Source organism: Oncorhynchus tshawytscha, linkage group LG06, assembly GCF_018296145.1.
Source record: "Oncorhynchus tshawytscha isolate Ot180627B linkage group LG06, Otsh_v2.0, whole genome shotgun sequence".
Lineage (NCBI taxonomy): Eukaryota > Metazoa > Chordata > Actinopteri > Salmoniformes > Salmonidae > Oncorhynchus > Oncorhynchus tshawytscha.
Window position 1 is genome coordinate 54,970,364 of NC_056434.1, and position 23,245 is coordinate 54,993,608.

The 23,245-nt window shown below is 41.6% G+C and overlaps 1 protein-coding gene across 3 annotated transcripts in view; it reads right to left on the reverse strand.

The window, feature by feature from the left end:
* LOC112252685 (membrane-associated guanylate kinase, WW and PDZ domain-containing protein 2) overlaps positions 1–23,245 on the reverse strand; it is a 233,779-nt gene that overhangs the window by 199,940 nt on the left and 10,594 nt on the right. For 2 of the 3 annotated variants that reach the window (XM_024424141.2, XM_024424140.2), the window contains exon 2: positions 7,267–7,383. In XM_024424141.2, the coding sequence (XP_024279909.1) occupies positions 7,267–7,383 (117 nt within the window). Of the gene's footprint in view, positions 1–7,266; positions 7,384–17,205; positions 17,481–23,245 lie in introns of those variants that run through there. The other variant, XM_024424142.2, reaches the window with a different exon arrangement.

Sequence of the window (23,245 nt, forward strand, 5' to 3'; positions counted from 1 at the left end):
GCCTTAAGAAGTTAAAAGGACTAACTAATGAAATTTACATTAGACCAGAGAATGCGAGGCTGTGGCCCACACGTTGAAATGGTGAAAAAAAACTACAAGACCAGACAGCGTGGAGCAGTGGCTACACAGCTGAAAATGGTAAGACCCTCTGAAACTCTCAACCCGAGTGAAGAAGGGCAAGACTAGGGGCCTCATTTATAAAACAGTGTGGTGGGTTTACGTCAAAAGGTGGCGTACGGACAAAACATAGAAAGTGCTTAAGCACAAAAATATTCTGATTTATAACACAGTGCACACGCACGTTCCATGCCGGTTTCCCTTTATAAATCACAATCAACTCAAAATTTGGCTTACGTGAGCGAGCGTCTTGTCCCACCCTTTTAACGCCCATAGTTTCCTATAAATAGTCAGTGAAACGCACCTAACCATAGTGACTGTATTACGACAATGACGGCAAATCCCGACAGAAAGGCAGAAAAAATTATAATAATCCCAGTGTGAAATGGAAGTTCTTGTAGGGAAGGTTGAAGCAACAAAAAAAATATTGTTTGGTGCTGCCTCAGGTCAGACCCTTTCAGAAAAAAAGAAAAAAAGAAAGACGTGGTCCGACATAAAAGTGGAGGCCAAAAGGCGCATAGCCTTACACAGACACAAGTGTTTGTGCCACAGGCGGGGGAAAGGGGACACAGGAGCTCAACCCCCTCGATGAGCGACTTGCCAGTATTATATATTATTGCCTCCACGGATATGTTCTGATTTTGGCTAGGCTACAATTAAGTATATATTTTCAAAATACATACTACCTCCTACTCATTGCAAAGTGGTGTGTGAAGCACTGATGAAGCCTGTTGATGAAGCCGTTGTCTATGCATTTGCTATTTGAGATGCTGTAGTAGCAGCTCTGGCGCTGTCTGACAGATTTTCCGCTCAAAGGCTCTGTATCTGTATGCTGTACGGGTGCTAAATAAGATACAAAGAAAACTGTACACACGCGACAATTTAATTCCGTAAAACTATGTAAATTAACCTATAGACCGATAAGCATGACCAGTCAAATGTATTTACATCGACTGGTATTTCCATCAGTGAATAGGCTAAAAAGCATTATTTCGCAATGGGATATTTTCTTCTTCTCACAGACAATTGGCCAGCACCAATTTTATTTATCGGCTTTTCTATTTATTTAGTTTTAAATCGGCCAAAAGCCGGCTATTACTGGCTAATGGAAACTCTGATGCGGGCGGTTACGTGTGTTTGGGGTGTGAGGGATTGTTAGCTTTCATAAAAAATCCCTAACCAAAAAACAATGTTTTTTGTGTGTTTTTTCCCCACAAAAATTAAATCACAGTGTAGTTATCACAAAACTACCATTAAAAGGACCCGATCATCTTAAAGGTAAAAATACAGTAACAATGCTGTAACATTAGTAGGAGGAGATATGAGTATTTAAAATGATTGGCCACGGATATAAAGCGCTCCGCACGTCATTTTTGTTCAAATGGCAGAGAGAGAGTCAGGGAAGCGAAAGCAGCGAAATCCGGCATGGCAATACTTTGAGAAGTTAAATGAGAAGGTGTTAAAATGCACTCTCCGACGTGGAATTGAGCTACAGTGGCAGTACAGGTGCAATGCTTAACACTATAACTGCTAAAACAGTTCATCTGACCCCTTTCAATTTTGTAATTTCAATAAATAATTTTAAAAAAAACTTGAACACACCTGTCCCTGACTTTTCCTAAATATGTGTATTTTAGCAGTACTTTCAGATAAATATCCTAAAAGAAAAAAACTCTGACCATTTTATCCTTAAAGCGCCATGAAGGTCTAAATGACCGCATGCATATAGAACAGTAGTAGTAGTAGAACAGGGCCTTGAGGAGTACCAACAGCCACCAGTCTAATAAATAACTAGAAAAGCCTGACCTTGTTGGACCTCCCTTCATGCTAATTTCATTTGGATGTGTTTATGAAGGTGTTAGGTAACATTAGAATATGGAATGTAAATATTTGAAAGAACATAACATTTTTCATTAGTTTGTTCCAGTAGGCTATATGTAAAAACCAAAACCCACAAAAAATACAGAAGTTAAAGTGTAAATACATAAATACAAAAGAATACCCTGTTCTTCATTCACAACTGGAAATGACATAATTATGCATCGTTCGCATCAACTCACCCATTATCCAACATAATACTATACTTTGTTTATTTAATCTGTTGTTATATGTGTGAAATTCCTTCGTTTAGGTTCAGATTTGAGGCAATTATCAAGGTGATTATAAACTGGGCATGGCACATTCAACTATTGGAGCAGAGCAGGCCGGGGAAAGCCATTCAAAAAATCAGTTCAGTTTGTGATATTAAAATTCAAACAATGACAGTGTGTTACATAGACTTTTTTAGGAAAAGTCAAGGACGGAGGGGGGCATGACTTTCAATAATTAAACACTTACTTAGTAATTAAACACTTACATTTGTTTCGTCATTATGATGCTCTCTGCCTTTCTCGTGTTAATATACACAATCACAAATAAATCCATTCATATTTTATTTGGGAAAGTCATAAAAAACATGATACAAGGCAAATTATTTCAAAAGAACAGAATAGCATGTGATGAGTTTTGTTTATCTGTGCTTTAGCACCAGGGCTAGGGCTGTGCCATGCCATTCTATGACTGTGCCTTGCCAATGAAATCAACTTGTTCATTCAGCAGACATCACAGGCCCTGCCCTACCACAGTCAACACACATATTTTACAGTAAGAATATAATGGAACAGAAGAAAATATCAATTATATTTTCGCCAAATGGCTATTGCTGATGAGGAATGCACAGAGCCACAATCAATTGAGGAAAAAGTTATTTTGAAGCAGAGACCATTCGTGCAATTTGTAGAGTTATTTGGCAAGGTTCATTAGAGACCTTGGAATCTGCTCCTTCTGATACGGCATAGCAATCAATACGTCTGGCCTGCATAGACCTCTGTAGGATGATATGGAAGAAGTGCTATTTGGTAGGCTCCTCGCTTCTTTGCCAATGTACACCATCAATGCAAGGTGCGCATTGGCAAAAAGTCATGGGGTCTGAATATTTTCCCCTTGCACTGTATCTACAACCAGACTACAAGATTCCATGTGGATAAACCGTGACAGCCAGGATGGAGAAATTCCTCTGCCAGTACAAAGCACGAGCTCTCAGACACCCCATATGTGGCGTTAATAACAGATTGTTGGTTTTCTATGAACACGCTGTCATACATCACTGCAACGAGCCATCACATTGATGATAAATAGTGGGACATGATGTCCCATGCATGTAAACGTTAAGATCATTTTTTACATTTGTCACATCCTTATCGTGCATGCGTGCGCATATTGACAGAACAGAGTGCTGGTGGAAACAGAATCAAAGCAATGGCATCGTTTCCCATGGCAACAACAAAAACTACAAAGGCCTCTGGACAGACATCCATAGGAGCTAAAAGGGCTCACGCGCACACATGTCAGACGGTCATGCTCTTATAGGTGACATGGCAGAACCTGTCACTAAGCGCTCTATATCGCACACACAGAGGAAATAAGTCAGAGTCAGACTGTTGCATTTTAAATCCATCTGAGCATAGAGATACAGTGGGGCAAAAAAAGTATTTAGTCAGCCACCAATTGTGCAAGTTCTCCCACTTAAAAAGATGAGAGAGGCCTGTAATTTTCATCATAGGTACACTTCAACTATGACAGACAAAATTAGAAAAAAAATACTGAAAATCACATTGTAGGATTTTTTATGAATTTATTTGCAAATTATGGTGGAAAATAAGTATTTGGTCAATAACAAAAGTTTATCTCAATACTTTGTTATATACCCTTTGTTGGCAATGACAGAGGTCAAAACGTTTTCTGTAAGTCTTCACAAGGTTTTCACACACTGTTGCTGGTATTTTGGCCCATTCCTCCATGCAGATCTCCTCTAGAGCAGTGATGTTTTGGGGCTGTTGCTGGGAAACACGGACTTTCATCTCCCTCCAAAGATTTTCTATGGGGTTGAGATCTGGAGACTGGCTAGGCCACTCCAGCCAGGCTTCTTACGAAGCCAGTCCTTCGTTGCCCGGGCGGTGTGTTTGGGATCATTGCCATGCTGAAAGACCCAGCCATGTTTCATCTTCAATGCCCTTGCTGATGGAAGGTTTTCACTCAAAATCTCACGATACATGGCCCCATTCATTCTTTCCTTTACACGGATCAGTCGTCCTGGTCCCTTTGCAGAAAAACAGCCCCAAAGCATGATGTTTCCACCCCCATGCTTCACAGTAGGTATGGTGTTACTTGGATGCAACTCAGCATTCTTTGTCCTCCAAACAGTTGAGTTTTAACCAAAAAGTTATATTTTGGTTTCATCTGACCATACGACATTCTCCCAATCTTCTTCTGGATCATCCAAATGCTCCCTAGCAAACTTCAGACGGGCCTGGACATGTACTGGCTTAAGCAGGGGTACACGTCTGGCACTGCAGGATTTGAGTCCCTGGCGGCGTAGTGTGTTACTGATGGTAGGCTTTGTTACTTTGGTCCCAGCTCTCTGCAGGTCATTCACTAGGTCCCCCCGTTGTGTTTCTGGGATTTTTGCTCACCGTTCTTGTGATCATTTTGGCCCCACGGGGTGAAATCTTGCGTGGAGCCCCAGATTGAGGGAGATTATCAGTGGTCTTGTATGTCTTCCATTTCCTAATAATTGCTCTCACAGTTGATTTCTTCAAACCAAGCTGCTTACCTATTACAGATGCAGTCTTCCCAGCCTGGTGCAGGTCTACAATTTTGTGTCTGGTGTCCTTTGACAGCTCTTTGGTCTTGGCAATAGTAGAGTTTGGAGTGTGACTGTTTGAGGTTGTGGACAGGTGTCTTTTATACTGATAACAAGTTCAAACATGTGCCATTAATACAGGTAACGAGTGGAGGACAGAGGAGCCTCTTAAAGAAGAACTTACAGGTCTGTGAGAGCCAGAAATCTTGCTTGTTTGTAGGTGACCAAATACTTATTTTCCACCATAATTTGAAAATAAATTCATAAAAAATCCTACAATGTGATTTTCTGGATTTTTTTTTCTCATTTTCTCCGACATAGTTGAAGTGTACCTATGATGAAAATTACAGGCCTCTCTCATCTTTTTAAGTGCGATAACTTGCACAATTGGTGGCTGACTAAATACTTTTTTGCCCCACTGTATATACCAAACATTAGAAACGCATTTTGCCCTCAGAACAGCCTCAATGAATCTGGGTGTCGAGAGGGATGCTGGCCCATGTTGACTCCAATGCTTCCCACAGTTGTGTCAAGTTGGCTGGATGTCCTTTGCCTGGTGGACCATTCTTGACACACGCGGGAAACTGTTGAGTGTGAATAACCCAGCAGCATTGCAGTTCTTGACACAAGCCGGTGAGCCTGGCACCTACTACCATAACCCGTTCAAAGGCACTTCATTTTTTGGGTTTTTCCCGTTCACCCTCTGAATGGCACACATTCACAATCCATGTCTCAATTGTCCAAGGCTTAAAAATCATCCTACTTCAACATGTCTCCTCCCCTTCATCTAAACTTATTGAAGTGGATTTAACAGGTGACATCAATAAGGGATCACAGCATTCCCCTGGTCAGTCTATGTCATGGAAAGAGCAGGAGTCCTTAATGTTTTTTACACTCAGTGTGTGTGTGTGTGTGTGTGTGTGTGTGTGTGTGTGTGTCTTTGATTTATGTGTGTGTTAAAGGTCCAGTGCAGTCCAAATTATGTTTTACCTGTCTTTTGTATCATGTACAACAGCTGATGAAACTAACACTGTAAAAACTGTGATCAGTGTTTTTCCTGATCTTCTAATGAGCAGGTTTGCGTGGGCAGGAGTTTCAGCTTGCCTGGTGACATCATTATGCAGGTAAATTGATTAATAGACCAATAACAAAGAGAGTTCCAAACTTCTCTGCCAATAACAGCTAGTTTTCCCCTGCCTACTCAGACCACTCCCAAACAGTCCTAGCAAAATGTTTGCTTGCTAAATAGTTATTTGCTAAAAAGCTATTTTCGTCAATTTTAATGGAAAACTATTACAGTAAGGTACTCAATTCTTACCCAGAAATGATTTGACATTTGTATAAAAACGACTGCATTGGGTCTTTAATACTGTGCACGTCCTGTGTGCAGGGGTGGGGGAAGGGAGACAGGGCGTCATGGCAACGCAGGACTGAGACGAGGCTGGTTGCCATGGAAAGAGAGCTTGGCGACCGATGGGTGAAGGAGCAAGAGAGAGAAAAAAGAGAGAAAGAAAAAGAGGAGATACTGAGCGTGTGCAGTAATGGAGCACCAGGGCAATGTCAGACAGAGAGAAAGAGAGAGAACACTGAAAATACACCAAATAAGAGGAGAGAGAAAAAAAAAATTGAGAACGAGAAAAATTGAACGAGAGAGGGAGAGAGAGAGACCTCGTTAACGCAAAGTAACAGTATAGGTAGACTGCATTCATTCAGGATTCATATAGCATGTCTAGAGCATTCAAGGCTGTCTTTGCTGCCCTGAAACTTAAACGTTTGACCATTTCTTCTACAACTCTTGCTAGAGGTTCTGTCCTCACGTAGGTAAATATTTTCTATGGCTCCTTATGGATTACCAGAGTAGTCTGGTAAATCTTCACACACAGAGTGCATCTGAAATGGCAACACATTCCCTACATAGTAGCCATAAGTTGTGAAAATGGTGACATTTCAGACACAGCCTGTTCAATATTTTTTTAAAGACAACCGTTATCTAGCACATCTAGCATCAACCACCTTGGAAAAAAACAATTAAAATAAACCAAATGTGGCCTATACTGTATGTCCTGCACCTCAATAATTGGGATAGTTGCTGGGTCTCAATAGTCTCACCGCACCTAAAACGCAGGTCGGGTGCATCTCAATAGTCTCAATTCAACTCAACTACAGGTTTGTGCATCTCAATAGTCTCACCTCAAACACAGGTTGGGTGCATCTCAATGTCACATCTCAACACAGGTCGAGTAAAAGAGAGATGCAGGATGCCCACAGGGATTTGGCCCCCACCTGTCCATTTGTATAATGTCAAGGAGAGGATAAATAATGACATTCATCCCTAGTGTTCTGCTATGGTCAGGGGTCAGATGCGGAGGTAGGTTATGACAACCGTGCTTGTGTCTATGCGTGAGTCTTTTAGTGTGTGTGTCTCTGGGTGCCTGTCTGTCTGACTGTGTGTGTATGTGTTGACTCACAGGGTACGGTGCGGAGGTAGAGGTTGTCTCTGATGATCTGCTGGTGGTCGTGGTCCACGGATCCCTTGGAGAAGCGCAGATTGAGGTAGTGTCGGAGGTCCTTATCCACCATGCCCCCTACACACACACACACAGACAAGGTTAAAATACACACTAGAAAACACACAAAAGCAGGCAAGCAGACGCACACACTCACACACAAGCACGTGCAGGAAGGAAGGCGCACACACAAACAAACAAGTAGTAAAACACAAATACACATCACAGTAATTGTGTAACTGAAGGGGACATGGACAGAGGCCTATTATATCACATCTCACTATTGTCACAGTGTACTGAGTCTGACAGAGTGCATTGAGTCTCAATCTGGCAGTGTATCACCTCATCCCTATATCTCATGACAAACCAGTGTACACCAGGGGGGACAAACTCAAATCCTTGAGGGACTTTCATTTTGTGTCCAATAAAGACCTAAATAACCAGGTGAGGGGTGTTCCTAACTAATCAATTGACCTTAACTGACCAATCAAGTACAAGGGAGGAGCAAAAACCCACAGACAATGGTCCTCCAGGAATTGAATTTGAAACCCATTGTGTACACCATACACCATAGACTACACTACACGCCCCAAACCTCTCCCACTAAAATGTCTCCACATTACAAGGCCTGTATCTAGCACTACCGATTCCAAAAGAACAACATGACAATTTCACAGATCCAACACCATCTAGCTACATCCTTACAACAGCACTAACACTGTACACCATACTCCGCATTCACATGTCACCACACCCCCATCCCCACCCCTAACTACACATCATATTACCCAACATTTAATATGCAGGTAGGGCTGTGAAATTTTGTCAGCCGGTGATTGTCAAGCAAATATCTGCCGGTGTCACGGTAATTGACCGTTAATTAACATAAACACAATTGTGATCTGTTACAGGAAACTAGGCGTATATCGTGCATCACTACTTCACAGGAATGCCATTTGAACATGTGAACTTTCATGTGCATAAATAACAAACTTGTATGCCATCTGTAAATACAAATAAAATTGTTAAATTACGAGCCTAGTTGGTTTAGCCACGGAAAAATACAGCAACCTTCCCGCTAGCCATGATTGGCTGAGATAATGAGTGGGCTGGACATGAGATATGAGTTCGGATTGGTCTTCCATGTAGCAATCTTCTGTCTATAATATGAACTGGTCAGTACGTGTAGGTAATCCTTTCTAATGCATCTTTTTTTTAAAGATATCACGTAGTAGAACTGCATAAGTGCTGCTCTCCACGTTCTGGAGGACCGAGTTCAGAAATCAGCGGAATCAGAGTATGACGGCTAAGGAGATGGAGAAAATTCTGCCATTTGATTGCAAATATGCAGACGAAGTCGAAAAGAGAACTCACAGAAAGCTGTTGTATAAAACACCTGGCTCCAGATGACATCTTCAAACTAAGGGTAACCATGGAATCGTGACAGAGGGAGAAGCGTCCATCCATGTATACGGGTAAGAGAGTCTAGCTAGCTACATTTTCAGATATTACATGTTTCTAAATTAAAGTGTAATGTTAGCTAGCTAATGTTAGCTGGATGGCTAGATAGCTGACTTTACGTGTATGATCTGTGTAGTTATATTACTCGTATCTCAGAGCCATTTGCATTGCTAGTTATAGCCTAATGTTAGCTAGCTAACATTTAACCTGGTTGGTTAGCTACCTGCAGATTAATGCAGGGTAGTCACGTTATTAGTTGGGATTATGGTTCATAATCCCAATGGTCAGAGTGAGCTATTCTCTCATTTGTGTCTGGAAGTAGCTAGCAAGCTAGCCATTGTTAGCCAGTTAGCTTGGGTTCTTGACTTCTCCTCGGCCAGAGCATCCTGTGTGCAATCTGATCTAGAGGTCGACCGATTAATCGAAACAATTTCAAGTTTTCATAACAATCGGTAATCTGTATTTTTGGACGCCGATTGTGGCCGATTTAATTCATTATTATTTATTTTTTAACCTTTATTTAACTAGGCAAGTCAGTTAAGAACACGTTCTTATTTTCAATGACGGCCTAGGAACGGTGGGTTAACTGCCTTGTTCAGGGGCAGAACGACAGATTTTTACCTTGTCAGCTCGGGATTCGATCTTGCAATCTTCTGGTTACTAGTCCAACGCTCTATCCACCTGCCTTACATTGCACTCCACGAGGAACCTGCATGGCATGACTGCATGACTACCTGTTACCCGAGTGCAGCAAGAAGCCAAGGTAAGTTACTAGCTAGCATTACATTTATCTTGTAAAAAACAATCAATCAATCTTAACATAATCACTAGTTAAACTAGTAATATCATCAACCATGTGTAGTTATCTAGCGTGTCCTGCGTTGCATATAATCGATGCGGTGCCTGTTCATTTCTCATCGAATCACAGCCTACTTCGCGAAACGGGTGATGATTTAACAAGCGCATCCGCTAAAAAAGCACCGTCGTTGCACCAATGTGTACCTAACCATAAACATCAATGTCTTTCTTTAAAATCAATACACAAGTATATATTTTTAAACCTGCATATTTAGTTAATATTGCCTGATGACATGAATTTCTTTAAACTAGGGAAATTGTGTCACTTCTCTTGCATTCCTGGCAAACAGAGTCAGGGTATATGCAGCAGTTTGGGCTGCCTGGGTCGTTGCGAACTGTGTGAAGACCATTTATTCCTAATAAAGACCGTAATTAATTTGCCAGAATTGTACATAATTATGACATGACATTAAAGGTTGTACAATGTAACTGCAATATTTAGACTTAGGGATGCCACCCATTAGATAAAATACGGAACGGTTCCGTATTTCACTGAAAAAATAAAAGTTTTGTTTTCGAAATGATAGTTTCTTGATTTGACCATATTAATAACCTAAGGCTCGTATTTCTGTGTGTTATTATGTTATAATTTAGTCTATGATTTGATATTTGATAGAGCAGTCTGACCGAGCGATGGTACGCAGAAGCAGGCTCGTAAGCATTCATTCAAACAGCACTTTCGTGCGTTTGCCAGCAGCTCCTCGCTGTGCTTCAAGTATTGAGCTGTTTATGACTTCAAGCCTAACAACTCCCGAGATTAGGCTGGTATAACTGATGTGAAATGGCTAGCTAGTTAGCGGGGTGCGCACAAATAGTGTTTCAATCGGTGACGTCACTCGCTCTGAGACCTTGATGTAGTTGTTCCCCTTGCTCTGCAAGGGCTGTTTGTGGAGCGATGGGTAACGATGCATCGAGGGTGGCTTTTGTCGATGTGTTCCTGGTTCGAGCCCAGGTAGGGGCGAGGAGATCGACGGAAGCTATACTGTTACACTGGCAATACTAAAGTTCCTATAAGAACATCCAATAGGCAAAGGTATATGAAATATAATTCCTATAATAACTACAACCTAAAACTTCTTACCTGGGAATATTGAAGACTCATGTTAAAAGGAACCACCAGCTTTCATATGTTCTCATGTTCTGAGAAAGGAACTTAAACGTTAGCTTCTTTACATGGCAGATACTGTATTGTACTTTTACTTTCTTCTCCAACACTTTGTTTTTGCATTATTTAAACCAAATTGAACATGTTTCATTATTTATTTGAGGCTAAATTGATTTTATCGATGTATTATATTAAGTTAAAATAAGTGTTCATTCAGTATTGTTGTAATTGTCATTATTACAAAAAAAATTAACAAATGTAAAAAAAATATATACTTTTTTTAAATCGGCATCGGATTTGTTTTGGCCTCCAATAATCGGTATCGGTGTTGAAAAATCATAAAATCGGTCGACCTCTAATCTGAACACTACGAGAGTGAAACACTCAGAGTTTACGGACACCCAGAGCACACTGGCACTCCAGATTAAAATTACGAACAAACCCGTAGTATAAACAAGCCTTTAGTCATGAAATCTTTGGTTGTTTAGTATATAGCCTCACATGTGAATCCTTATTAAAGACACGTGTGGGGCTACAGCCTTAAGACGGTGAGAACAATGCTGAAAGAGTAGGTACCAAAACATTCAAGGGCCATTTTCTCAAAAGTGCAGTTACAAGTTTATCAACTTTCAAAGCAATTACTTTCCAATTGTTCCTCAACTGTAGTGTATGATATACAATTTTCTAGCTCTGAGTCTCTACTTTTATCCAATGTAAAAAACACAATTTCCAAATGTTGCTACATAAGACTGAATCCAGCCAGTCGGTCACATTTAGCATCTCCTGGCTTCCATGCACGGCCTACAAGCCACTGATGCAGACCTTTGGAACATCTACATTTTAAAAAGTCTAAAAAAGCCATGTAATATAACCTACACCATCACAAAAAAATCCATTATTTATTTTAGACAGGTCTAAAGAAAATGTAGTGTATTTCAGAAGGAAAGAATTGTATACTCGGAGTTCTCCTCATGTTAGGCGCTGATCTGGCTATGTCATATGGTTGTGGGCTACACTAGTTCATTTAGCAGACATGATTTGCTCACAATTCAGTGGCATAATTTTAAATTTCACCTCTCACTCACATGGCTCTCGGTCACATGATCGGGTGTTTCTCACAGGCTACAAGAGAAGAGGGAACACACATTGGATATGCAACTGAGCTCGTCCTCATCCAATTCCGAGGTGCATATTGAAGATATACTGTCCACATACAGTGGGGCAAAAAAGTATTTAGTCAGCCACCAATTGTGCAAGTTCTCCCACTTAAAAAAAATGAGAGAGGCCTGTAATTTTCATCTTAGGTACACGTCAACTATGACAGACAAAATGAGGAAAAAAAATCCAGAAAATCACATTGTAGGATTTTTAATGAATTTATTTGCAAATTATGGTGGAAAATAAGTATTTGGTCACCTACAAACAAGCAAGATTTCTGGCTCTCACAGACCTGTAACTTCTCCTTTAAGAGGCTCCTCTGTCCTCCACTTGTTACCTGTTACCTGTATTAATGGCACCTGTTTGAACTTGTTATCAGTATAAAAGACACCTGTCCACAACCTCAAACAGTCACACTCCAAACTCCACTATGGCCAAGACCAAAGAGCTGTCAAAGGACACCAGAAACAAAATTGTAGACCTGCACCAGGCTGGGAAGACTGAATCTGCAATAGGTAAGCAGCTTGGTTTGAAGAAATCAACTGTGGGAGCAATTATTAGGAAATGGAAGACATACAAGACCACTGATAATCTCCCTCGATCTGGGGCTCCACGCAAGATCTTACGCCGTGGGGTCAAAATGATCACAAGAACGGTGAGCAAAAATCCCAGAAACACACCGGGGGACCTAGTGAATGACCTGCAGAGAGCTGGGACCAAAGTAACAAAGCCTACCATCAGTAAAACACTACGTCGCCAGGGACTCAAATCCTGCAGTGGCAGAGGTGTCCCCCTGCTTAAGCCAGTACATGTCCAGGCCCGTCTGAAGTTTGCTAGAGAGCATTTGGATGATCCAGAAGAAGATTGTGAGAATGTCATATGGTCAGATGAAACCAAAATATAACTTTTTGGTAAAAACTCAACTCGTCGTGTTTGGAGGACAAAGAATGCTGAGTTGCATCCAAATAACACCATACCTACTGTGAAGCATGGGGGTGGAAACATCATGCTTTGAGGCTGTTTTTCTGCAAAGGGACCAGGACGACTGATCCGTGTAAAGGAAAGAATGAATGGGGCCATGTATCGTGAGATTTTGAGTAAAAACCTCCTTCCATCAGCAAGGGCATTGAAGATGAAACGTGGCTGGGTCTTTCAGCATGACAATGATCCCAAACACACCGCCCGGGCAACGAAGGAGTGGCTTCGTAAGAAGCATTTCATGGTCCTGGAGTGGCCTAGCCAGTCTCCAGATCTCAACCGCATAGAACATCTTTGGAGGGAGTTGAAAGTCCGTGTTGCCCAGCAACAGCCCCAAAACATCACTGCTCTAGAGGAGATCTGCATGGAGGAATGGGCCAAAATACCAGCAACAGTGTGTGAAAACCTTGTGAAGACTTACAGAAAACGTTTGACCTCTGTCATTGCCAACAAAGGGTATATAACAAAGTATTGAGATAAACTTTTTTAAACTTTTTTTTCTACTAACCCCTATTCTATTCTGTGCAACAAATAAATATTCCAAACATAGTCTGGAACAGTTGTGGGATGCAATAGATCCCAAATTAATTAAACCACTCTAGCATCAAAAAAAAATGTTTTAAGCAATGAGCCTGACGCAATAGATAAGAACGTTTAGCTTAAAATATTGATAAACTATTAGGATTTTTTTTCACGCGTGAATATTCCATTAGCAGGACAACACCATTCTCAAAATTAACCACAAATGTGAATATTCATGTAATGCTTTTATTACAAAGGAGCATTTTAATAGAAAAAAATGTTCTTCCCTAAACCTGAAACTCACACACTGCATATGTACAGTGCATTTGGAAAGTATTCAGACCCCTTGATTTTTCCACATTTTGTTACGTTACAGACTTATTCTAAAATGGATTCAATTGTTTTTTAACATCTCATCAATCTATAAACAAATCCCCATACAAAGCAACAACAACAAAAAAAATGCATTTTTTAAAAACTGAAATATATTTACATAAGTATTCAGATCCTTTGCTCAGTACTTTGTTGATGCACCTTTGGCAGTGATGACAGCCTCGAGTCTTCTTGGGTTTGACGCTACAAGCTTGGCACACCTGTATTTGGGGAGTTTCTCCCATTCTTCTCTGCAGATCTTCTCAAGCTTTGTCAGGTCGCCGCACAGCAATTGTCAAGTCTCTCCAGAGATGTTTGATCAGGTTCAGGTCCGTGCTCTGGCAGGGCCACTCAAGGACATTCAGAGACTTGCCCCGAAGCCACTCCTGCGCTGTCTTTGATGTGTGCTTAGGGTCGTGGTCCTGCTGGAATGTGAACCTTCGCCCCCATCTGAGGACCTGAGAGCTCTGGAACCGGTTTTCATTAAGCATCTCTCTGTACTTTATTCCGTTCATATTTCCCTCGATCCTGAGTGGTCTCCCAGTGCCTGCCGCTGAAAAACATCCCCACAGCATGATGCTGCCACCACCCTACTTTACCATAGGGATGGTGCCAGGTTTCCTCCAGACGTGACGCTTGGCATTCAGGCCAAAGAGTTCAATCTTGGTTTAATCAGAAAAGAGAATCTTGTTTCTCATGGTCTGAGAGTCTGTAGGTGCCTTTTGGCAAACACCTAGCGGACCGTCATGTGCCTTTTACCTTGGAGTGGCTTCCGTCTTGCCACTCTACCATAAAGGCCTGATTGGCAGAGTGCTGCAGAGATGGTTTTCCTTCTGGAAGATTCCCCCATCTCCACAGAGGAACTCTGGCGCTCAGTCAGAGTGACCATCGGGTTCTTGGTTACCTACCTGACCAATGTCCTTCTCCTCCGATTGCTCAGTTTGGCCGGGCAGCCAGCTCTAGGAAGAGCCTTGGTGGTTCCAAACTTCTTCCGTTTAAGAATTATTTGTTCTTGGAATCTTTAAAGCTGCAGAAATGTTGTTCTACCCTTCCCCAGATCTGTGCCTCGACACAATTCTGTCTTCGAGCTCTACAGACAATCCCTTCGACCTCATGGCTTGGTTTTTGCTCTGACATGCACTGGTCAACTGTTTAACCTTATATAGACAGGTGTGTGCCTTTCCAAATCATGTCCAATCAATTGAATTTACCGCAGGTGGACTCCAATCAAGTTGTAGATCATTGGAAACACGATGCACACGAGCTCAATTTCGAATCTCATAGCGAAAGGTCTGAACACTTACGTAAATACGGTATTTCCATTTGAAATTTGATATACATTTTTTTTAAACTGTTTTTGCTTTGTCATTATGGGGTATTGTGTGTGGATTGATGAGCAAAATAATTAATTTGATCAATTTTAGAATAATGCTGTAACGTAATAAAATGTGGAAGAAGTGAAGGGGTCTGAATACTTTCCGAATGTCAGTTAGGCTCTACACCCATTGTAAAGCAGATTAATGTGCTTCATTTTAAGAAGTTATTTGGCCACTTTATTTGTGCCTTTAAGTTGAGCATAATTCACAAGTGATAGGATAATAAAGTTGAGAAATAAATATAGTAGGCCTAGCCTATAGAAAGATGATGGGATCCTCCTCTTTTTAATAGAGGCCATCACTCTGTTTTCTCACACAATTGCAAGGCCTACAGAAATGTTGTGCAACATGAGCTCATGGGCTCACATGAAGTATTTTATTATATTTTCGATTACATTTGCATTGATGTCAGAGTGATTAGAGGGACAAGAGTGCTGAGTACCAGGCAGTTAGCAAGTTTGGTAGGCTACTAATGACCATCAGCAGTATCAGAGCTTGGAGAAGCCTAATTACCGTGACTAAACAAGCAGTCATGTGGAATTTGACTGCCATCGCGACCCGTGACCGCCGATGTGGCGGTAATACGGTCACCATAACAGCCCTACACACAGGATGGCCATACAGTGAATGAAGACTTCCTCACAAACAGAGAGGACACTCATTCAGTAGGACATTCATATCATCTTCACAAGTATGTACAAGCTAAGGTTACACTAAGTGCACACACTGTATCCTATCCACTGGCACAGGCACTGTCATGTATAAATGACAAACATGTCCAGCCACTCATGCATACACAATGACAATGATGTTTACTGTCCTTAAAGAGGAAATGCTTTTACAGGAGCACACACACACACACACTACAGTTACACAAACCCTGTCACACACACTCAAGCACAACCGTGCACATGACCACACATGCTTGCAAATGTGCACACATACACATACGCACACAGAAACACTGCCTCTAGACTAGAGGTCGACCGATTAATCGGAATGGCTGATTAATTAGGGCCGATTTCACGTTTTCATAACAATCGGAAATCGGTATTTTTGGGCGCCGATTTGCCAATTTTTATTTTTTTACACCTTCATTTAATCTTTATTTAACTAGGCACATTCTTATTTTCAATGACGGCCTAGGAACGGTGGGTTAACTGCCTCGTTCAGGGGCAGAAATACAGATTTTCACCTTGTCAGCTCGGGGAATCCAATCTTGCAACCTTACAGTTAACTAGTCCAACGCAATAACGACCTGCCTCTCGCTCGTTGCACTCCACAAGGAGACTGACTGCCTGTTACGCAAATGCAGTAAGCCAAGGTAAGTTGCTAGCTAGCATTAAACTTATGTTAGCATTAAACTTTTACGTTCTTCTCCAACACTTTGTTTTTGCATTATTTAAACCAAATTGAACATGTTTCATTATCTACTTGAGGCTAAATTGATTTTATTGATGTATTATATTAAGTTAAAATAGTGTTAGTTCAGTATTGTTGTAATTGTCATTATTACAAATAAATAAATTATATATATATATATATTATTTTTTTTTATTTTTTTTAAATCAGCATCGGCTTTTTTGGTCCTCCAATAATCGGTATCGGTGTTGAAAAATCATAATCGGTCGACCTCTACTCTAGACAGTGTAAACTGTACAGATCTGAATCAAACACACACATACACACAAACACACATGCACCCACACACATGCACAAAGCTTCTAACCCTGGCGATGACAACTGTACTGATTAGATCTGAAAAAACACATAGCTCTTCCTCATCAATAACATCATATGTAAAATGAAGGTCACCATTTTAGCAAAGCTCTGAGGCACTGGTGAGGTCGACCACAACATAACTCTGCTGGTTAGAGCAGGAGAGGAGAGAGAGGAACAGAGGAGAGCAAAGCAACAAAAAAACGGTAGCTGATTGGGAAAAGCCTGATTAACAAGATGATCAGACGGTCGGAGTGTGAAAATCACAACTGACACAATCAGTGCTGAACACATACACATGCATGCACAGCTGCAAGGACACACACACACCAGCACAGACAGCGTAGGCACCTCATCAGCAGCTGGCCCAGCTGGCAGGACTGGTAAAATAGGTTCTCCACAGGTATACATCCACAGAGAGCCCGGTCTTCCCAGTCGTCCTCTAGCCCTGTGCCCAGACACGGAGCATCCTCTACTGTTTTGGGCAGCCTCTACGTCCCTCTGTCCCTGGTTCTTTACCGATGCTCCAGCACACAGCCCCCGCTGCAGCTAATTTACATCCCAGGAACAGCGATGGAGACGGGGGAAGAGAGATAGAGACCATTGGGAGACAACCGAGGGAAAAAAAATCTGCCAGTGGGAAGCCGGGCTCATCCAGATCTGGATGCTGATTGGTTAGAGGGGTTCTACAGTCCTGTAGTGCCCCCTGTTCACTGACAGCAGTCGTGCACGGAGGTGCAGATCCAGATGATAAAATGTATCTTAAGGGACTGGAATTACACACCTCATTCAAACCATGATAAAGCAGGGAGAGGCTTGCAGCCTACAAAGTATAGACTAGTGAACTTGATTTTAATTTTGAAATAATAGGGCCTATTTGTATAATTAGTAGGCTGACGCATATATACCTTTCATAAAATGTTATTAGCCTACCTCCTCTTTGTCTCGCTGTTGTTGCTTCATTCCTTCCTTGCTTTCAACAGCTAAATTAAATACGTTTTGTTTTCCTTATCTTCTAATGACATCCTTGAATAATATACTGTAGGAATAGAATTAGATGCAGAAGGCCTTCACTTCTCTTCATGAAGATTGAATTTTTATGGGTCTGAATAAATAACTGCTCTAGCCTTCCTCCTTTGCATATTCACTCTTCTTTCAAACTACCTGCGAGTTCTATTGGCTGTTGTATTTAACATTCAGCAAACAACAGAGAATATTCCATTGGTACAATCTTTGAATATTCCATTGGTATAACAAAATTATGTCCAGCAAGCTATTCTAGTCTAGCTTTTCCTTCATGGGACTCTCCTTGGAGAGAGTCCAGCAGAGCACAGGTGCATTCGTATTGCGCAAGAGAGAGGCTATACGTTAGAAGCTTACTATAAATAACCCATCATTAATTAGCTAATTAAATGGCTAATACTGCATGGAATGTATTACCTGAAGGTGACCCCTGAAAGCCAGATGGAGATGGGTAAATTATATGCTCATTCAGTCTTTATATTACTGTACCACAGACATAAAACTTTACGATGATGAGATGATATCAAGGTTTTACTGCTAACCTACAAAGCCTTACATGGGCTTGCTCCTAGCTATCTTTCCGATTTGGTCCTGCTGTACATACCTACACGTACGCTACGGTCACAAGATGCAGGCCTCCAAATTGTCCCAAGAATTTCTAAGCAAACAGCTGGAGGTCGGGCTTTCTCCTATAGAGCTAAATTTTTATGGAATGGTCTGCCTACCCATGTGAGAAACGCAGATTCGGTCTCAACCTTTAAGTCTTTACTGAAGACTCATCTCTTCAGTAGGTCAAATGATTGAGTGAGGTCTGGCCCAGGAGTGTGAAGGTGAACGGAAAGGCTCTGGAGCAACGAACCGCCCTTGCTGTCTCTGCCTGGCCAGTTCCCCTCTCTCCACTGGGATTCTCTGCCTCTAATCCTATTACAGGGGCCAAGTCATTGTTGCACCCTCGACAACTACTGTGATTATTATTATTTGACCATGCTGGTCATTTATGAACATTTGAACATCTTGGCCACAGAACATCTTGGTTCTGTTATAATCTCCACCCTGCACAGCCAGAAGAGGACTGGCCACCCCTCATAGCCTGGTTCCTCTCTAGGTTTCGGCCTTTCTAATGAGTTTTTCCTAGCCACCATGCTTCTACACCTGCATTGCTTGCTGTTTGGGGTTTTAGGCTGGGTTTCTGTACAGAACTTTGATATATCAACTGATGTAAGAAGGGCTATATAAATCAATTTGATGATAGGTCTACATGCATTGTGAACTGCACTCCATACTGAGATGGGCTGTCTGTCCCCATCCTGAGTGTTGATGATTCATCATGCAGAAGTCGTAGAAAAGCCAGATTTAGACATCGCATATAATATAACAGTTTCATTTCACACAATGCTCTTCATATTAATAATTTATTATCATTTACTGGTTTCTCAGTTATTTGTCTCGGGAAAAGGGAGTGATTTTGGGCCGTACATTCTGGTAAATCTCAGTAACCAGGTTCCCAACATTCAAACCTAGTAACTACACAGACCCTAACAGAAAGCATGTACTCAGGAGAATAGGACAGGAAACACGGTGTCCAAATTAAATTAATGTGTGCTTTACATCAGAATTAAATTAGTTAATGATCACACAAAAATAAACAAATGATGACTGGTGACCTTTGACATGGCACTCTTTCACACTCCTCCCTCAACATAGAAGAAATAACATAAGCATAACATGAATATCGTTTGAATCATCAGGCTCCTAGAAGGGGGACTAAAATATTCTCAATCAGAGATTTACATTGCCAGATAAGAATAGAGGTTTTTAATGTCCAACATTTTTGTAATGCAAAAGCACGACGCAAAAAGCAAATAAATACTGTAACCCTTCAAATCTCACACTATAATTTATTTGGAAACTTTCCTTTAACAATTTGCATTATAAGGAGGCAAGATTTTATATTGCTCAGTTTACTAAACTCTTGTTAAATACTGGTACTGGTACTGTACCAGTCAAAAGTTTAGACACACCTACTCATTCAAGGTTTCCCTTTATTTTTGCTATTTTCTACATTGTAGAATAATGGTGAAGACATCAAAACTATGAAATTACACATATGGAATCGTGTAGTAACCAATAAAGTGTTAAACAAATCAAAATATATTTCAGATTTTAAATTCTTCAAAGTAGCCACGCTTTGCCTTGATGACAGCTTTGAACACTCTTGGCATTCTCTCAACCAGCTTCACCTGGAATGATTTTACAACAGTCGTGAAGGAGTTCCCATATATGCTGAGCACTTGTTGGCTGCTTTTCCTTCACTCTGCGGTCCAACTCATCCCAAACAATCTCAATTGGTTTGAGGTTGGGTGATTGTGGAGGCCAGGTAATCTGATACTGCACTCAATCAATCTCCTTCTTAGTCAAATAGCCCATACACAGCCTGGATGTGTGTTGGGTCATTGTCCTGTTGAAAAAAAAATTATAGTCCCACCAAGTGAAAACCAGATGGGATGGCGTATCGCTGCAGAATGCTGTGGAAGCCATGCTGGTTAAGTGTGCCTTGAATTCTAAATAAATCACTGACAGTGTCACCATAAAAGCACCCCACACCATCACAGCACCTCCTCCATGCTTCATGGTGGGAACCACACATGCAGAGATCCTCCGATCACCTACTCTGCGTCTCACAGACACTGCAATTGGAATCAAACATCTCAAATTTGGACTAATTAGATCAGTGTAATGCTCCGGGTGTTGTGGGTGTGGAGTCAAACGCAGGAGACAGAGAGTGCAATGCTGTGCTTCTTTAATAGCACCACAGGGTGCTCACAATAGTAACGGCCCCAAACAGAGGGAATGAAAATGTACAACGGAAAAATGCACGACCAGGCACTAACACGTACCTCTACAACAGAGCCGAAGGTTACACTGAATAATCCCGCACAACAACCAGGCGGGCCGGCTGTCTAATAAAGACAAACTAATCATTCATAAACAGGTGCTACCAATAAACATACAAGGAGGGGGAGGAAAGACAATCAGTGGCAGCTAATAGGCCGGTGACAACGACCGCCGAGCGCCACCCGCCCGGGAAGGGAGACCACCCTCGGTCGGACTCGTGACAACCAGAGGACAGATTTCCACCGGTCTAATGTCTATTGCTCGTGTTTCTTGGCCCAAGCAAGTCTCTTCTTCTTATTGGTGTCTTTTAGTGGTGACTTCTTTGCAGCAATTCGACCATGAAGGCCTGATTCACGCAGTCTGCTCTGAACAGTTGATGTTGAGATGTCTGTTGAACTCTGTGAAGCATTTATTTAGGCTGCAATCTGAGGTGCAGTTAACTCTAATGAATTTCTCCTCTGCAGCAGAGGTAACTGGGTCTTCCTTTTCGGTGGCGGTCCTCATGAGAGCCAGTTCCATCATAGCACTTGATGTTTTTTGCGACTGCACTTGAAGAAACTTTCAAAGTTCTTGAAATTTTCCAGATTGACTGACCCTCATGTCGTAAAGAAATGATAGTAGGACTGTCATTTCTCTTTGCTTATTTGAGCTCGTCTTGCCATAATATGGACTTGGTCTTTTACCAAATAGGGCTATCTTCTGTATACCACCCTTACCTTGTCACAACACAACTGATTGGCTCAAACGTTTTAAGAAGGAAAGACATTCAACAAATTCACTTTTAAAAAGGCACACCTGTTAATTGAAATACATTCCAGGTGACCTCATGAAGCTGGTTGAGAGAAAGCCAAGAGTGTGCAAAGCTGTCATCAAGGCAAAAGGTGACTACTTTGAAGAATCACTTTTTTGGTTATTACATGATTCCATATGTGTTATTTCATAGTTTTGATGTCGTCCCTATTATTCTACAATGTAGAAAATTGTAAAAAATAAAAACCCTGGAATGAGTAGGTGTGTCCAAACTTTTGACTGGTACTGTACAGTCGTGGCCAAAAGTTTTGAGAATGACACAAATATTGATTTTCAAAGTCTGCTGCCTCAGTTTGCATGATGGCAATTTGCATATACTGCAGAATGTTATGAAGAGTGATCAGATTAATTATATTTAATTGCAAAGTCCCTCTTTGCCATGCAAATGAACTGAATCCCCAAAAAAACATTTCCACTGCATTTCAGCCCTGCCACAAAAGGGCCAGCTGACATCATGTCAGTGATTCTCTCGTTAACACAGGTGTGAGTGTTGAAGAGGACAAGGCTGGAGATCACTCTGTCATGCTGATTGAGTTTGAATAACAGACTGGACGCTTCAAAAGGAGGGTGGTGCTTAGAATCATTGTTCTTCCTCTGTCAACCATTGTTACCTGCAAGGAAACACATGCCGTCATCATTGCTTTGCACAAAGAGGGCTTCACAGGCAAGGATATTGCTGCCAGTAAGATTGCACCTAAATCAACCATTTACCGGATCATCAAGAACTTCAAGGAGAGCGGTTCAATTGTTGTGTAGAAGGCTTCAGGGCGCCCAAGAAAGTCCAGCAAAGCTCCAGGACCATCTCCTAAAGCTGATTCAGCTGCAGGATCGGGGCACCACCAGTTCAGAGCTTTCTCAGGAATGGCAGCAGGCAGGTGTGAGTGCATCTGCACGCACAGTGAGGCGAAGACTTTTGGAGGATGGCCTGGTGTCAAGAAGGGCAGCAGAAGCCACTTCTCTCCAGGAAAAACATTAGGGACAATATTCTGATATTCTGCAAACGGTACAGGGATTGGACTGCTGAGGACTGGGGTAAAGTCATTTTCTCTGAGGAATCCCCTTTCTGATTGTTTGGGGAACCCGGAAAAAAGCTTGTTCAGAGAAAACAAGATGAGCGCTACCATCAGTCTTGTGTCATGCCAACAGTAAAGTATCCTGAGACCATTCATGTGTGGGGTTGCTTCTCAGCCAAGGGAGTGGGCTCACTCACATTTTGCCTAGAAAACACTCACTCACATTTTGCCTAGAACACAGCCATGAATAAAGACTGGTACCAACACATCCTCCGAGAGCAACTTCTCCCAACCATCCAGGAACAGTTTGGTGATGAACAATGCCTTTTCCAGCATGATGGAGCACTTGCCATAAGGCAAAAGTGATAACTAAGTGGCTCGGGGAACAAAACATCGATATATTGGGTCCATGGCCAGGAAACTCCCCAGACCTTAATCCCATTGAGAACTTGTGGTCAATCCTCAAGAGACGGGTGGACAAACAAAACCCACAAATTCTGACAAGCTCCAAGAATTGATTATGCAAGAATGGGCTGCCATCAGTCAGGATGTGGCCCAGACGTTAATTGACAGCATGCCAGGGCGGATTGCAGAGAAATGAAGGGTCAACACATTCTCCAAGAAGGGTCTTGAAAAAGAAGGGTCAACAC